The following is a 19145-nucleotide window of genomic DNA, read 5'->3' as shown; positions in this document are numbered from 1 at the left end:
ACATGGAGGCTAAGCAGTGCACTACTAAATAACCAAGGGATCACTGAAGAAATCAAAGAAGAAATAAAAAAATACATAGGAACAAATGACAATGAAAACACGACAACCCAAAACCTATGCGATGCAGCAAAAGCAGTTCTAAGAGAGAAGTTTATAGCAATACAATCTCACTACAAGAAACAAGAAAAATCTCAAATAAACAATCTAACTCTATACTTAAAACAGCTAGAGAAAGAAGAACAAAGAAAACCCAAAGTCAGTAGAAGGAAAGAAATCATAAAGATGAGAGCAGAAATAAATGAAATAGAAATGAAGAAAACAATAGCGAAGATCAATAAAACTAAAAGCTGGTTCTTTGAGAAAAACAAAATTGATAAACCCTTAGTCAGTCTCATCCAGAAAAAAAGGGAGAGGACGCAAATCAATAAAATTAGAAATGAAAAAGGAGAAGTTACAACAGACACCGCAGAAATACAAAGCATCGTAAGAGACTACTACAAGCAACTATATGCCAATAAAATGGACAACCATGAAGAAACGGACAAATTCTTGGAAAGGTACAATTTTCCAAGACTGAACCAGGAAGAATTAGAAAATATAAACAGAACTATCACAAGTAATGAAATTGAAACTGTAATTTAAAATCTTCCAACAAACAAAAGTCCAGGACCAGATGGCTTCACAGGCGAATTCTATCAAACATTTAGAGAAGAGCTAACACCAATCCTTCTCAAACTCTTCCAAAAAAAATCCTGAACAAAATACTAGTAAACAGAACCCAACAGCACATTAAAAGGATCATACACCATGATCAAGTGGGATTTATCCCAGGGATGCAAGGATTCTTTAATATATGCAAATCAATCAATAATGGTACACCACATTAACAAATTAAGGAATAAAAACCATATGATCATCTCAATAGATGCAGAAAAAGCTTTTGACAAAATTCAACACCAATTTATGATAAAAACTCTCCAGAAAATGGGCATAGAGGGAACCTACCTCAACACAATAAAGGCCATATATGACAAACCCACAGCAAGCATCATACTCAATGGTGAAAAACTCAAAGCATTTCCACTAAGATCAGGAAGAAGACAAGGATGTCCACTCTCACCACTCTTATTCAACACAGTTTTGGAAGTCCTAGCCACAGCAATCAGAGAAGAAAAAGAAACAACAGGAATACAAATTGGCACTGTTTGCCAATAACATGATGCTATACATAGAAAATCCTAAAGATGCCACCAGAAAACTACTAGAACTAATCAATGAATTTGGTAAGGTTGCGGGATACAAAATTAATGCACAGAAATCTCTGGCATTCCTATACACCAACAACAAAAAGCAGAAACAGAAACTAAGAAAACACTCCCATTTACCATTGCAACAAAAAGAATAAAATACCTAGGGATAAACCTGCCTAAGGAGGTGAAAGACTTGCACTCAGAAAACTATAAAACACTGACGAAAGAAATCAAAGATGACATAAATGGAGAAATATATCATGTTCTTGGATTGGAAGAATCAATATTGTGAAAATGACTATACTACCTAAAGCAATCTACAGATTCAATGCAATCCCTATCAAACTACCAATGGCATTTTTCACAGAATTAGAACAAAAAACTTTACAATTCATATGGAAACACAAAAGACTCTGAATAGCCAAGGAATCTTGAGAAAGAAAAATGGAGTTGGAGGAATCAGGCTCCCCAACTTCAAACTATACTACAAAGCTACAGTAATCAAGACAGTATGGTGCTGGCACAAAAACAGAAATATATATCAATGGTACAGGATAGAATGCCCAGAGATAAACCCATGCATATATGGGCACCTAATTACGACAAAGGAGGCAAGAACATACAATGGAGAAAAGACATCCTCTTCAATAAGTGATGCTGGGAAAACTGGACAGCTACGTGTAAAAGAATAAAATTAGAATACTACCTAACACCATACACAAAAATAAACTCCATATGGATTAAACACTTAAACATAAGGCCAGACACTATAAAACTCTTAGAGGAAAACATAGGAAAAACACTCTTTAACATAAACCACAGCAAGATCTTTTTGACCCATATCCTAGAGTAACAGAAATAAAAACAAAAATAAACAAATGGGACTTAAACTTAAGAGCTTTTGCACAGCAAAGGAAACCATAACCAAGACAAAAAGACAACCCTCAGAATGGGAGAAAATAATATTTGCAAATGAAACAACAAAGGATTAGTCTCCAAAATATACAAACAGCTCATGGAGCTCAATATGAAAAAAACCAAACAATCCAGTTAAAAAGTGGGTGGAAGACCTAAATAGACATTTCATACAGATGGCCAAGAGGCACATGAAAAGATGCTCAACATCACTAATTATTAGAGAAATGCAAATCAAAACTACAATGAGGGGCTTCCCTGGTGGTGCAGTGGTTGAGAGTCTGCCTGCCGATGCAAGGGACATGGGTTCGTGCCCCGGTCCGGCAAGATCCCACATGCCGTGGAGCGGCTGGGCCTGTGAGCCATGGCTGCTGAGCCTGCGCGTCTGGAGCCTGTGCTCCGCAACGGGAGGGGCCACAACAGTGAGAGGCCCGTGTACTGCAAAAAAAAACCAAAAACAAACTACAATGAGGTATCACCTCACGCTGATCAGAATGGCCATTATCAAAAAATCTAGAAACAATAAATGCTGGAAAGGGTGTGGTGAAAAGGGAATCCTCCTGCACTGTTGGTGGGAATGTAAATTGATACAGCCACTATGGAGAACAGTATGCAGGTTCCTTAAAAAACTAAAAAGAGAACTACCATATGACCCAGCAATCCCACTACTGGGCATATACCCTGAGAAAACCATAATTCAAAAAGAGACATGTACCAATGTTCATTGCAGCACTATTTACAATAGCCAGGACATGGAACCAACCTAAATGTCCATCGACAGATGAATGGGTAAGGAAGATGTGGCACATATGCACAATGGAATATTACTCAGCCATAAAAAGAAACAAAATTGAGTTATCTGTAGTGAGGTGGATGGGCCTAGAGTCTCTCATACAGAGTGAAGTAAGTCAGAAAAAGAAAAACAGATACCATATGCTAACACATATATATGGAATCTAAAAAAAAAAAAAAGGTACCAATGAACCTAGTTGCAGGGCAGGAATAAAGAGATAGACATAGAAAATGGACTTTAGGACATGGGGTGGGAGGGCAAAGTGAGAGTAGCATTGACATACATACACTACCAAATGTAAAATAGTTGGCTGGTGGGAAGCAGCAGCATAGCACAGGGAGATCGTCTCGGTGCTTTACGATGACCTAGAGGGGGGATGGGAGGGAGGCTCAAGAGGGAAGGGATATGGGGACATGTGTATGCATATGGCTATTCGCTTCACTGTGCAACAGAACTAACACAGTATTATGAAGTAATTATATTCCAATAAAGATCTATTAAAAAAACCCAAACTCAGTAAAAAAGCAAACAAGCTATTTAGAACGTGAGAAAAAAATATTTTAGTGAAGATGTTATACAGATGGTATTAAGCACATGAAAAGATGTTCAACTTCATTAGCCATCAGAGAAATGAAGATGAAAATCACAATGAGAATCTACTACACACCTATCAGAATGGCTAAAATAAAAAACAGTAACAACACCAAATGCTGGCCAGGATGCAGAGAAACTGGATCACTCATATACTGCTGGGGGGAATGTAAAACCGTACAACCACTCAAGGAAACAGTTTGGCAGTTTCTTAAAAAAATTAAATAAGTAACTACTATATAATACAAAAATTGTACTCCTTGGCACTTATTCCATAGAAATGAAGACTTACATTTATTCAAAAATTTGTACATGAATGTTTATAGAAGTTTTATTCATAATAGCCCCAAACTGGTAACAAGACAGATATCCTTCAGGAGGTAAATTGTTAAAGAAAAAAAATCAAAGGTACACCCACACTATGGAATACTATTCAGCAATAAAAAATAATCAACTATTAATAGATACAACAACCTGAATGGATCTCCAGAGGTTTATGCTAAGTGAAAAAGCCAATCCCCAAAGGTTACGTACTGTATGATTCCACTTATACAATATCTTGAAATGACAAAACTATAAAAATGAAAAATAGACTAGTATTTGCCAAGGGTTAAGAAGGGGTGGCGGTGGGAGGGTATAGTTCTAAAAGGGCAAAATGAATAATCCTTATGACTATGGAAATGTTCTCTATCTTGGCTTCTATCATTCTTTGTTTTTATTTTTAAAAATTGAAAAAATTTTTATTTTATTTATTTTTATTTTTGGCTGCATTGGGTTGCTGCACACGGGCTTTCTCTATTTGCTGTGAGTGGGGGCTACTCTTTGTTGCAGTGCGCGGGCTTCTTATTGCGGTGGCCTCTCTTGTTGCGGAGCACGGGCTCTAGGCACGCAGGCCTCAGCAGTTGCGGCACGTGGGCTCAGTAGTTGTGGCTCACGGGCTCTAGAGTGCAGGTTCAGTAGTTGAGGCTCACAGGCTTAGTTTCCCTGCGGCATGTGGGATCTTCCCAGACCGGGGCTCAAACCTGTGTCCCCTGCATTGGCAGGTGGATTCTTAACCACTGCGCCACCAGGGAAATCCATTCTTGATATCCTGGTTGTGATACATGCACTAAAGTTTTGCAATATGTTACCATTGGGCAAAATTGTGTAAAGGGTACATGTGATCTCTCTGTACTATTCCTTACAACTACATAAGAATCTACAACTATGTAAAAATAAATTTTTAATTTAAAAAAGTTAAAAAGACTTAGGAAAGATAAAATGGAATAATAGAAAATAATTAATCCAAAAGAAGGCAGAAAAGGAGGTAAAAATGAACAAAGAACAAAAGGGACAAATAGGAAACAAACAGTAAGATGACAGATATAAAACTAATAATTAAATTAAATGTAAATGGAATAAATAACTCCAGTTAAAAGGCAGGGATTTTCAGCTGCGTAAAAAAGCAAATCTGACTATATGCTGTTTACAATAAATATACCTTTTTTTTTTAAACTTTTTTTTTATACTCAGAGAAGAGCTGCAAGAATAGTACAAATAATTCCCAAATACCCTTAGTATTTTTCACTCAGGTTCCCCAAGTGTTAGACATTTACCATATCTTCTTTATCCTTCTTAATAACTGTCTTTCTATTTTTTTTCTCTAAACTATTTGATAGTAAGTTGCAGACATGATGCCCATTTATCCCTAAATACTTGCAGTGTATAATTCCTAAAAACAAGGACATTCTCTAAGATAACCATGTACAATGATAAAAAAAATCAGAAAATTAATCTTAATGCAATACTATTATATTAAGCATAGACTTTAATCAGATTTTTAAAATTGTCTTAATGATGCTATTAATAGCAAAAGAAAATCCCAGATTATGCATTGCATTCAGTTGCCTGTTTTCTAATGTCCTTTGATCTGGAATAGTTCCTCAATCTTGCTTTGTCTTTCATGACATTGACATTTTGGAAAAGTGCAGGTCAGTTTTTTTCATAGAATGTTTCTCATTTGGGATTTCTCTGATGTTTTCCCATGATTTGATTGAGGTTATGCATTTTTTGGCAAGAGGACTGCAAAAATGTTGTGTGTATCATATCAAGGGGCATATGATGTCAATTTGTCCCATTGCTGGTGCTAATTTTGATCACTTGACTATGGTAGTATCTCCACAGTAAAGTTATTATTTTTCACTTCATAATTAATATCTTGTGAGAATATACTTTGAGATTATGCAAATATCTTGGAGTACACAAACTTTCACAATTTTAGTACGCACTCATACCTGAATTTACTCTTATTATGATGGCTTCCAAATGGCATTTTTTCCCCTAATTCATCATTTCTTCTTATATTTATTAGCTGGCTTTCTAATATAAGGAAGAGAGTCCATTTTCTTCCTTCCTATCAGTATTAGAATCATGGATTCTTATTTTACACAACAGTTTATAATGTTCTACTGTCAATATTTATTTGGTACTCAAATTATCCCAGATTTAGTCAGTGGAAGCCCTTTAAGCTTCTTTTGACATGCTCTGAACATTCCTTGAACATTTCCTCACTTTCTGGAGCAAGATGTTCTAGGCTCATTTTATACTTTTCTTTACCTCAGCTCTGGAATTAGTCATTTCCTTAAAGAACTCTGGTTCCTTTTAGTATAAACTAGTATTTAGAAACAAAGATCTGAGTACTAGGTGTGCTCACTGCTACTAGGGTGTAATTGTTTCTATGCTCTCTCAGTGGGTAAAGGTAGGAAACAGACGTATGAATTCACACACACACACACACACACACTATATATATATATATATATATATATAAAACTCATTCACACATCTACATTTATTCCTATGTCTATCTATATTTATTAGAAACCACAAGTTCATGTTGATACCTCCAATTCCAATCCAGCACCACAGGGTTCCTTCTATCCTTTCCCCTTTTCATATGTGTAACTCTCTTCTCTGACAGTGAGAAACTTGGCTCTCATTATCCACAATACATTTATTTGTTTAATCCTAGAATACACATAAAATAGTTTTTGAATTGTTAACTCATACTTTCTGTGAAAAAGAAAGTTACTAACTAGAGTTTAATATTTACTTACACTTCATTTTGTCTTTTGCCTGAGGGCGTTAAGTCCAGATACTGTGTTTTACCTTACTTGGACAGACTAGTGGTTTCCAGGGGTTGGAGAAGATGAATAGTTACCCGTAAAAGGGTAGTACAAGGGATCTTTGTGGTGATGGAACAGTTCCATATATCTTGATTGTGCTGGTGGTTATATGAAGCTACAAATGTGATAAAATTACATAGAACTACCCTCAAATGAGGACAATCTAGGTGAAATGGATGAAATCTGAATATGTTCTGTGGATTATACCAATGTCAATTTCCTTTTTGTGATACTGTTATGGTTATGCAAGATGTAATAACTAGGGGAAAGAGGGTGAAGGGTATACAGGACCCCTCTGTACTAGTTTTTGCAACTTCCTGTGAATCTATAATTATTTAAAAATAAGAAGTAAAAATAAAGTTGCTTGGGCTTGTCCTCCCTCCAATCCCCCACCCCGTGGCCCCAATTATTATTCATTTAAAACACAGGTTAATTTGTGTCTGTTCGTATTGCATGTTAGGCTCCCATCCAACTTCCTTGCTGATTTATTTTTTTTTGAGTATATAAAACATTAATATGGTTCTAAAAGTCTAAAAGTTATAACTATACAAAGAAGTATACTCAGGGAAGTATTACACTACCAATGCTACCATTAAGGTCATTCCAACTCCAGCTCAGCACCTTATCTCCTTTCCAGCCCATTGCCATCTATCTACCCCTGTATGTAAGCAATTTGATTAGACTGCAGTTTGACTTAACTTGGTTTCTTTTTTTGTAAATTATTATAATCATGTATATTTAAAAATTTCTCCTTCTTAGAAAAAGATATGTATATTTATTATGCATACTCTTTTGTATTTTGCTTTGTTTACTTAACAATATATTTTGGAAAACAGATCATAAATATTTTGCTCCTATTTTTAAATTTTACTTTTTTACAGCTACATCTTCACTGTGTAGATGTACCACAGATATTCAACCACTGCCCTATGTATGGGCATTTGGGTCATTTCTAGTATTTTGCAATTACAAACATGCTGTTGTGAATATCCTTGTGCATATGTATTTTTATACTGTTAAAAGTGTACCTTCAGGGGGCTTCCCTGGTGGCGCAGTGGTTGAGAGTCCGCCTGCCGATGCAGGGAACACGTGTTCGTGCCCCGGTCCAGGAAGATCCCACATGCCGCGGAGCGGCTGGGCCCATGCGCCATGGCCGCTGAGCCTGCGCGTCCGGAGCCTGTGCCCCGCAACGGGAGAGGCCACAACAGTGAGAGGCCCGCGTACCGCAAAAAGAAAAAAAAAAAGTGTACCTTCAGGGTAAATTCCTAGACATGAGATTGCTGGGTCAAGAGGTACGTGTACCTTTAATTTTGTTAGATATTGTAAAATTCCCCTCCATAAGGCTTGTACCATTCTGCAGTCCCACCAGCAATGTATGAGTACCTACCTGCTTTCTCAAAGTCTCACTAATGTTATCTTTTATAGTACTTTAAAATTTTTACTATTTAGATAGGTTAGAAATTGTACCTCAGTGTAGTTTTAATTTAAATTTCTTTAAATATGAAGGAGGTTGAACATTATAAGAAAATAAAATCACAGATCACTATCTCTAGTAAACATAGATGCAAAAGCCCTTAACAAAATATTAGCAAATTCAATCTGTCAATAAAAAAAGGATAACATATCACAGTCAAGTAGGGTTTTTTATTCTAGGAATGCAAGGTTGTTTTAATATTAGGAAATTAATCAATGTAATTCATCACACCAATGGAAGAAAGGAGAAAAATTTTGACTATCTCAATAGAGGAAAAAAATTTCACAAATTTTAATACCTGTTCTTCACAAAAACACTCAATATATTAGAAATAGAAGGAAGTCTCCTCAATCTGACAAGGGGTACCTATGAAACACCTACAGCTAATACTACTACTAAATGGTCAAAGACTGAATGTTTGCCCCCTGAGATCAGGCATAAGGCAAGGATGTCTGTTCCTATCACTTCTCCAACATTCTTTTGGAGGTATTAGCCCATGCAATAGGGTAAGATAAACAAGCAAAAGGCATACAGATTGGAAAGGAAGAGGTTAAACTGTTTTTATTTGCAGACAAAATATTGTGTATGTAGAAAATTCTAAGGAAACTACAGAAATATTCCTACTAGAATAAATGAATTCAGCAAGGTTGCAGGATTTCTATATGCTATCAATGAGGCACTGGAAAATGATAGGTCACATGGGTTATGCCCTTGTCAAAACTCATGGAAGGATATTTATGTAAATTAGTTTGTATCATTTAATTGCATGTAAATTATACCTAAACTTTTAAAAGTTAAAACAACCAAGATAAAAGTATATAAAGTATCTTCTAGTATAATTTGGGGTGGTTGCCAATATGCCCTTTCTGAGAAAGTTTTAAAGTAGGGCCAGGTTTTATTTAAAATTTTTTTGTCTATGTTAAGCCCAAATTTGTCTACAGTTACCCATTCCTTAGATTTCCCATCTCTCACCAGAATCTGGGTATAAATGAATGAATGGTATGGGAGTTGGACCCAAATGAAATATCCTTAACAAAGTGATAGCGCAAGCATGGCATTTATGAATGCTTCCTTTTGGCTGACCACTGTAATGTATTGCCTTCTTTGAACTGACCTTGGATTTAAGAAGTCCTGGGGGGCTTCCCTGGTGGTGCAGTGGTTGAGAGTCCGCCTGACGATGCAGGGGACACGGGTTCATGTCTCGGTCCGGGAAGATCCCACATGCCGCGGAGCGGCTAGGCCCGTGAGCCATGGCCGCTGAGCCTGCGCGTCCGGAGCCTGTGCTCCGCCACGGGAGAGGCCACTACAGTGAAAGGCCCGCGTACTGCAAAAAAAAAAAAAAAGGGCTTCCCTGGTGGCGCAGTGGTTGAGAGTCCGCCTGCCGATGCAGGGGACATGGGTTCGTTCCCCGGTCTGGGAGGATCCCACATGCCGCGGAGCGGCTGGGCCCGTGAGCCATGGCCGCTGGGCCTGCGTGTCCGGAGCCTGAACTCCGCGGCGGGACAGGCCACAACAGTGAGAGGCCCGCGTACCGCAAAAAAAAAAAAAAAAGAAGTCCTGGGTTTAAATCTGGATTCTGAATGTGATTAACTGTGTAAACTTGGGTTATTTAACTACTTAGAGTATATTTCTCATTTGTTAAACAGTAATAACATTATAAAGTTTTATGAAAACATGAGATAATTAACATGACAATGACTGGCACATTGTAGGGACCCAATAAGTGTTTGTCTTAATCTTAGCAGGGTATTTTAATTAAATCTTTATTACAATTCTATATGGTATGACATTTTCTTCCAATAGAGGAACCAGAACTGTACAAGAATAGTCTTGGCTGCCAACTGGCAGCTTAGGGGATGGGGATGGGAAGCAGACATGGACCTGATGGAGATAATTTCCCCTAAGGGCCACCACCGTACAATGGCTTTCTCATAGTTATCTTCTGTACCAGCAACTGTTCATGAATTCATATTCATTCCAGTTTATTTTTCTTCCTTCAGATTTCTAAAATTACTGGTTCAAAGGAGGAATCACAGGCCCTAGCCAAGAGCTCTATTTCCTTGTCTCTTCCTGATGAAATGCTTTACTAATTAATGCTTAGAGAAACTGAATTCCTTATTCTTAGTATCTCGGCTCATTCTAAAGGTGCAACCCTATTCATTCTTGGGTCACCTCTTTTTCCCCTAATATTGGATATGCCTATTTCATTCATCCATCAAGACTTTAGTGAACAGTTATACCAGGCTCTATGGCTGAGGGTCAGAGAAGATGGTCGTGCCTCACAGCTGAACCTTGAGAGATGAGTAAAGTTATTAGACAGATGGATAAAGTGGGAAAATTTAGGCTCCATTTTAAGGTACCCTGCCTCTTCCCAAGAAATTATGCCTTAGTTGCAAATAATAACAACTGGTTGAGAACCTCTTTCTTTCAAAAGGTTAAAGAGACAGGAACTATCCCTCTACCTCTTTTTTCCTAATTTAACTACCATTTGGAATTCTCTTTTGAAATTACGTTCCCAGACCAAAACAAAAGACAAACAAACAACAACAACAAAAAAACTAAGACTCACCTCTGACTCCTCTCAGGAATGTCCAGCACAAACCCAAACATCATTTCAGCAATTTTATTGGAGCTGCATGTGGGGGTCCTATCCACCTCTACGGCTATGGACAGCATCCTCTGCAGCTGGCATACAATCCTGAGTCCAGAACACAGAACACAAATGAGCGGGAGGGTCTGGCAAAGAGCCACCCTACTGGCTGGGATGAGGTCCCCACCAGTGTACTAAAGGATCTTGTAAAGCACACACTAGGGTCAGGGAGAACTACTCAAGCATCAGCATGCTTTTATTAGCAATTTCACCTACCTGAATCCCTTTTGCCAGATCATACTATCTGAACCTCTCAGAACCTGGGGTTGAGCTGTAAAAGCAAGCTGCTTTTAAATTCAAAAAGAGAAACATACAATCTTAAGGATCTAGAGAACTTTAAGGATCACCTAACCTATAACTTCTCTATTTCACAGATGAAGAAACAGGTCCAGAATGACTAACAATTATTTGAATTTCTTTGATAGGAGAAAATACATATTTACCATATAGTCTTCTCCTGTTACTAGTTCCTTCACAATAATCTTTTACTAAGTTTAGTCTCAGAGTTTCAGCTGGTGAAACGTGACCCTCTCTCTCATCAGACCTAACTGTGGGAGACAGCCAGGCTGATGTGGCAGGAGGAATCTGGGCAACCCCTCAGAAGGTGAGCCTGGCCTTGAAGCTAGCCTCTTCTAACATGCACTATTATTTGTGAGGGAAGGAAGGGCTCTGTTTTCAGAAAATCTGTAGCCAGTGACACAATAGGTGGAACAGGGACTCTGGCATCAGATTCTGGCTCAGCAATGACAAGCTGATCAATTTTTGACAAATTACTAAACTGCTCTCAGTCTAAGTTCTCTCATCTCAAAAAAGGAGAAATAATACCACCTATTTCATAAAGTTGTGCTGTTTAAGATATCTGGCAGACAGGCACTCATTAATGGTAAACAGCAGTGCCTACTGTTGTTGTTAAGATCATGATCACTTTTAGGGGGACCCTATTTTATTCTACTAATATCTACTTACAATAAATTTATTACTATTATTATTATTATATTAGCTTTCATTTAAGGAACAGTGTCTGCTTCTCTCTTGGGTCTATATACTGAGTTCTGGGATAACCCTACTTCCCTACTTTAGGACCTTCCCCAATCTGCTCAAGCAAATATTTCATTGTTCCAAAACATTCTCCCTTTAGATACAAGATTGTCTCCTAAATTAGTGAAAACCCATAGTACTTATATGAAAATCAGGTCAGTGCAACTAGATTATTATATAGCGTTGTGAATTTAGGCACTAATGCTGTATTTGAAATTTCAAGTGTGACTGTCATTTTTAACATAATTGACATGGAATAGCAGGTTACTTGTGCAAGGGCAGCTCCAGCCCCCAAATCCTGGCATTTCTCAAAAAATGCCAAGACCACTTTCAATCCCATTAAAAAAATGCCAGGAATCTCTTTCCAGTGTGGTCTGAGGTAATAGGACCTGCCCTGGTCTGAGCCATTGCTGTTATAACCTGTTGGAACCTGCAGGTTGAACTGCTCTTCTTCTTCCAGGACTGGAGGAGAGACCCAGGTCCTTGAGAACAAGAGGCCTTTGGAACACCCACTACGCATGACTCCTCTTCTGTCAGTGGACAGATGAAGTGGTGAGTAGCTGTAACCCTGTATTGTCTCTTGGAATCTAGGAAAGGGAGGGCACTGTCCTCTGGCTTTTGTTCCATTTCGGCTTTGTGAATTAATATTCACTTAGTGAAGCCCTATTCATCTAGGGGGAAAGCATCTGCTTTTGTTTTACCTTTGGAATTAGGAATTTAGCCTTTAGTCAAACTAAGATAGTTTTTAGTAAAAACCAGCCTATGTTATAAGAGCTTGTTAATTTTGGGGAAACTCCTCTTAGGGGGTGGTGCTGTTCTCTAAAACAGTAAATCCCAATAGCCCCAGGAAAGATAACTTCTGCCTGCTCCTTACAGCTGATTGGTGTTCTTTGTGAGGTTAGGTTGGGGAGAAGGGTGGCTACTGCTGGCCTTCAAGATTCCTGTTCCTGGAGAGGTTTGATTCTCCTTTGGGGACTGAGTTAATCTGTCTTCAGTTACTGCTTTGACCAACCACTTGATGACATCCCTGCAATGGAAAAAAGATAAGAAAGAAAAAGTTTAAACTTCTGTCTTACTATATGGTGCTCAGAACTGCAACTTTAACATGGGCTCCTAGACCTCTAGATTTCCCTAAAGGCAACACAGAGGGTCCTTAGGCTACTTTCAATATTTAAAAAGTCTAATGGAAACCCTGCATTTAATTGCAGTAAGGTTACAAAAGGTAAGTAAAACATCAACATTTTTCTTTAAGTTAGAATTATTGAAAGGTATCTCCAAGGTCAAAGAGCACTATCTGTGGCTTCCTGACCAGGAACATTCCTTGACAAAGTGGAAAGTTGGACTGGATGACTTTGTTGGCTTTCTATTATTAGATGTCAGTTATTAATGCTAATAACCAAGGTTTAGAGTATGTGCAGTAGAGTCAAACCTTACACAGGGTGTAGGCTCACAAAGTTAGTAAGGTAAAAACATCTCATATAGTCAAAATTACTTTTGATGATCACTTAGGTAACCCAGGTAAAAATGATGGATTGAATATACACATCTAATTTTGTTCCCTCCTAAAATGCCACTAATACTACAGTAAATAATTTTTTTAAAAATCCACAAAGAAGGGAAGAAAAGGAGGGCAGATAATAACAGTAAAAATCTGGAAGCTGGAAGGAAAATGAAGTATATTCACAAAACAATATTCTACAGTAGTGGAAATGAATATGCTACAGTGGATAGGTATGGACAAATCTTAGTACTCTATAATAGTAAGTGAAATATAAAAGTACCAATTGATTACATACAACATGATACTCTTTTACATACAGCTAAAAGGAGCTAAAATAAAAATATATACTTTACAGGAACACATATAGATGCAATAAAACTATATAAAAAGGAAAGGAACATGATGAACATTCAGGATGCCAATTACTTTGGGTGCAAGAAGGTGCAAAAAGTGGATGATGGGGGATGGATGTAGGTAATTGTCAAGGTCCTAGCCTTTGATTTAAGGGGTTGGGTAAGAGATGCTGATTACAAAATTCAAAGTAACCAATTAACTAAGTAAATAAGGCAAATGTCATGTTTAGATGATGTTTCATCTAAGTCTATGACTTTGGCAATGGGGTAAATTTTAACTGACTTGGCAGAATTAAGAAAGCTGAATCCTAAGCCAGCAGTAGGGAAGAGCAATCCTATTTAATCCTATTCACCAAAAAATGGAAAAAAAAAAAAACCTTCAATAAGTGCTGCAAATGGCAGTATGAGGTTTCCATGAAGTTAGGGTAAAAGCGGGTAAATTAAAATAAATATGATGGCTTGTAATCTGTTTAAGAAACTTTTAGATCTTCTCCCCCAATGCTGAAGACTACAGGTTAACTTTGTGGAGAGGTAAAACAGAGGGTCTCTGGACTGGGATACCAGGCACAGCTGGGAGGCAAAGGCATCAAAGCAAAAACAGGGGCTCTAAGTGAACCTATGCATGCTCAGTGCAGAGATCCTTGCCACCTTCCCAGAACTGTCTTCCCAAAACCTGGCAACCTGGTCTTTATCCTTCATGTAGGAAATCTGAAGTCTTTTCTGGAAAACTCATCCAGCCCAAGAGGAAAGACCTAAAGACACTGACGAAGTATTTTCTAAGAAATGGACAGCCAGTTCCACCTACAGGGAAGCTCAGAAATGACAAGTCCTCACCTGTACTCAGAGCTTCCAAGAGCTTTTGAGTCACCCTTAAACGTGGATAGATTACAAAAGTTTACCAGACATCTATGGACATATTCTAACATGAGAGATAAACACCAAAAAGCCAAACCAACCCTCCTTTCTCCTCAAAAAAGCAACTTGGAGAAAACAGACATTATACAGGGAACTAACAAAAACAAAAGCTATCATTAATATAATCAAAAATATGAAAAGATACGGATCCATGAAAGAAAAAGACAAGAACAGAATTCTATTTATTATTTTTAAAAAGGAACATTTAAAGAAAAAGAGCTCTTGGAAATTAAAAACATGATAACAGGAATGAAAATTCTATTTTCCAAGAATGAAGGATATGAAATGGCCCATTGAATGCCCAGCATTCTAGATGAACATAGATCTAAAACAAGTATATTGGGCAAAAAGAGGATTCTATAAACAGCCAGAGAAAAAAATCAAGGCACACACAAAGAATCAGTAATCAAAGTAGCTTATGGCTTCTTTACAGCAATTCTGGAAGCTAGAAGACAATGGAATATTTCCTTTAATATTCTGTAGAAAAGATATTTCTAACCTAAATATCTATACTTACTTATCAATCAACGTGTGGGAAGATAAAGATATTTTCAGACATACAAGATCTCAAAAATTTTACTTCCCACATACCTTTCTAAGAAGCTACTGGAGACTGATCTATCAAAAACATGGGAGTAAACCAAGAAAGAGAAGATATGAAACAGAGATCCAACACTGGAAACAGGTGAAGGGAATTTTCACATTTATGATAAAGACTGGAAAAGAGGACAACCAATCCAGATTGAAGGAGGTCAAAACGTTCCACCACAGATCTTCAAGAAGAAGAACTTCATAAGACTAACCCAGTGTGAATAAACATCTTGATGGGATATTTAAACCAAACGGCAGAGAATCTAGGGTTGACTTCTGATATGCACAAACAATACGAGGAAACTAAAAATGAGGCAGTTATTAACTCTAAGGAAAACAAAAAAGGTATGAGTGAAAGAAAAAGTAATCACAGTTTAGTACTTGGCTCAACTCTGACTAGCACACAGTTATAGTGATGGAAACATTGGATACTGATCTAAACAAAATTATGATATAACTCTATTAATGGCATGGGGGCTGGGATGTGTGTGTGTGTGTGTGTGTGTGTGAAAGAGAGAGAGAGAGAGAGAGAGAGAGGAGGTAGAGAGGAAAAAGAGCTAACTCCTCATCTTTCATGTGGGGAGTTAATAGATAATAGCTAACAATGAAAAATCAACAATTAGCAACACAAACAGTTTATTTAGCCATAAAGAGGTAAAAATCCAAAGAATCACTTAAATAAAAGAGTTGAAAGTAGTTACCCCTTGGGAAAGGAAAATGTGGGTGAGGGGATCTGGGGACTAGTGTATTTCTTAAATCATGTAGAACTAGATTATTCTTTGTATGCACAGTTAAAAAAAGAAAAGAAAATCCCTTAAGGGGTCATATGGAGACTGACTTACCATCACTTTCTTTTTAAAAACTTATCTTTGAGGTATAACATATAAAATAAATTGCACACTGGTTTTTGTTTGATGAAATTTTTTTATTTTAAGAAGGAAATGGAAAATTTTATTTGAGCTAAGCTGAGGATTATAACCCGGGAACAGCCTCTCAGAAAGCTCTGACAACTGTCCCACCCATTAGAGGTCAAAGCACAGTTATATACTGTTTGATGAGTTCTGATAAATACATGCACATATCCGTGTAACCACAACCTCAATCTAATAGCCCTCTCTTATTGAATCAAATACAGCTGGTTTCCCCTCCAGCTGGAACTGATTTTTTTCATTGATAAAGCACAAAATAGAGTATGTGGCTTGCATTTAGAGGTTACCAATGCCTATCTTTAAACCCAAGAGTATAGTGTTGGGTAGAGTGAGAGGCTCACACAATGAAAGTGAGTGACTTGTCACTGGATTGAGTTGGGTTCATGTCTCCCATCTCCCAATCCAATGCCTAAGCTCACAAAGCAGAATGGTCAGGAGAGTTGCTCTCACTATTTAAATTGTTATTTTTCAATTTTAAACCCAACTATGCTATCCTGTACTCTCTGTAGTTTCTCTACTTACTGATTTTCTACCCCCTATAATCATTAACATTTAAACTTTACATAAAATGGTACATCTAGGGAAATGGATATAAGCATGCAAACTAAGGGAGAAAAAGCGGACTGTTACTTAGAACATAATGAAACGTCCCCCTTTTCTAATTAAAGGAGTTATAATAGTCAATATCCCACACTGGCCTGTGAAAACTATTCTTAACAAATATGCCAGAACATATGAGAATGTAAATGTGAGTGAAAAAAAATCTCAATGATGCTCTGAAAAAAGGAATGCTGGTGAGAACCGTTTCCAAAAGAAGCAAAGCTTGTAGTTCCAGGATGAAAATTCTAGCCTGAGATCCCTACCCTATAAACCACATTTCACCCCATTGGTATAAGGATATGGTAGTTCCCCACTCTGAAGCTTCCAGAAGCTTTGGACCTTATCCTACAAAAAAAGAACACGTGCTTGCTACCTTACTGTACTTTATTGTCAGCCACGTGACCTATTATAATAATAGGCTTTTCAGAAAGTAGTAGTGACAAATGAGATTTATCTTGAGTTACTCAGGGGGATGGAAATAAATTTAGGTTTATAAAAGCTGTGAAAAGTTTTACACAAGTCAAGTTTTCCCCCTGGATCTCACAAGGCCGTCTGAACAATACTGAAATAGACTAAAGGAAGTCTGATGGTCCTCGGGAAAAAAACCACACAAGTTATGGCATCTGACACACAGTTGGTACAGAGAGGTTTTCTTCTAGGACTGTTTATAGTTGTAATAACTATCCCTGTTATACTATCTAGCTACTAGAAAATCTCATCCACCTGATGTTCTCCGGACTTGAGTAGCTGCCCACTTACAGCCCCTACCTCTTGTCATCCCAGGGCTCAGATGGCTGGTTACCTGACATTGTGGGGTTGCTTGTCACAGGATAGCACAGTGCTTGCAATAGATTGCTGCAGGTGCTGTCGCTGCTTCCTCAGGATCTGTTGGAAATCATCTTCCAGGGTTTGTACTACATAACGTAGAAAAAGGACTCGCCCGGGCAGATTTTGTCCCTGGGGGAGAAAAAATGAGAAGTATTTCCTCTCAATCTCCTGGACGACACTGAGCACTGGGCTCTCATAAATACTAAGTCAAGGGAAGGCCCATGAGTCAACGAGTGTGTATCTAAAAGAGAGGTTTCTGGGAGAGAGCAAGCAGTCTAGGTCATTATAAAAGAGGGCAAATAGGGCAATCCTAGAGCTTGAAAAGTCAGTCTCTTTCTTTCACTGAACCTAACTATCAGTCTCAGGATAAACCCTAAACTGTGGATATCCGAACAGAGACAGAAAAAATGACTATGCCAAGCTACTAGATCAAGCAACCATGATGTCTATCTCACTGCTATACTTCTAGTAAGATGAGCTGATGTATATCCTTACTGTGAAAGCAAGTCTGAGCTGGGTTTCCTGTTACAGGTGAAATGATCCTAACTGTTGAAGCCTAACTGATGCAGGTAAAGAGCATGGGCTTTGGTGGTGCACAGACCTTATTTATTTGTTTGTTTGAAACTCAGCTCCATCCCGTATTTAACTTACCCCGCTGAGTCTCAGTGTCCTTGTGATTTATGTGGTGATAACTCTAACCTTACCAAAGCCAGCGTAAGTGTCTGTCACACAGCAGGCAGGCATGCACAATTCATTGGTTTCCCTTTACTGACAAGGAAGGACTTACTTCTGGCCTTGTGCTATTTGTTTTGTAAATGCCTTATAGTTTCTTTGTCCCTCATTTCCTGCATTATTGTCTTTGATTTTTTCGTAGTGAAATGTTTACATTCCTTTCTCATTTCCTTTTGTGTACATTCTACAGCTATTGTCTTTGTGGTTACCATGGGGATTACATTTAACATTCTAAAATTATAATACTTTGAATTTATACCAGCTTAACTTCAATAACACACAAAAACTCTGCTCCTTTACAGCTCTGTTCCCACCCCTTTTAGTTGTTGAAGTCACAATACTATATCTTCATATATTGTGTGCCCCAAAATAAACTAATAATTCTTTTAAATGCATTAATCTTTTAAATTATGTAGAAAACAAAATGTGGAGTTACAATAATACTAGCTTTTAGATTAATACTTTAAAAATGTATTAGTTTCTTAATACATTATAGAAAACCAATGTGGAGTTACAAACCATTGTTACAATAATAGCTTTCATAACTGCCCATGTATTTATCTTTATTTCTTCATACGGCTTCAAGTTACTGTTTAGTTTTCATTTTACCCTTCAGGACTCCCTTTAGCATTTCTTGATGAGCAGGGATAGTAGTAAATGAACTCCCTCAGCTTTTGTTTATCTGGGAATGTCTTTATTTCTCCCTCATTTTTTTTTTTAACAACTTTATTGGAGTATAATTGCTTTACAATGGTGTGTTAGTTTCTGCTGTATAACAAAGTGAATCAGCTATACGTATACTTATATCCTCGTATTGCCTC

At 37.5% G+C, this 19145-nt stretch overlaps 1 protein-coding gene across 2 annotated transcripts in view; it reads right to left on the bottom strand.

Annotated features, from left to right (window-relative positions):
• The window catches only part of LOC149749845 (SUMO-interacting motif-containing protein 1-like), a 103487-nt gene that overhangs the window by 21902 nt on the left and 62440 nt on the right, over nucleotides 1–19145 (bottom strand). For both annotated transcript variants that reach the window (XM_089909690.1, XM_089909691.1), the window contains 3 exons: nucleotides 17567–17721; nucleotides 12750–12902; nucleotides 10757–10885 (listed from right to left, as the gene is read on the bottom strand). In XM_089909690.1, the coding sequence (XP_089765816.1) occupies nucleotides 10757–10885; nucleotides 12750–12902; nucleotides 17567–17721 (437 nt within the window). The remainder of the gene's footprint in view (nucleotides 1–10756; nucleotides 10886–12749; nucleotides 12903–17566; nucleotides 17722–19145) is intronic.

This window comes from Delphinapterus leucas, chromosome 3, assembly GCF_059928025.1.
Source record: "Delphinapterus leucas isolate spDelLeu-1000000601 "Yukka" chromosome 3, BTC_Dleu_Yukka2, whole genome shotgun sequence".
Lineage (NCBI taxonomy): Eukaryota > Metazoa > Chordata > Mammalia > Artiodactyla > Monodontidae > Delphinapterus > Delphinapterus leucas.
Note: the sequence above shows the minus strand (reverse complement) of the source record. Positions and strands in the feature narration are given on the sequence as shown.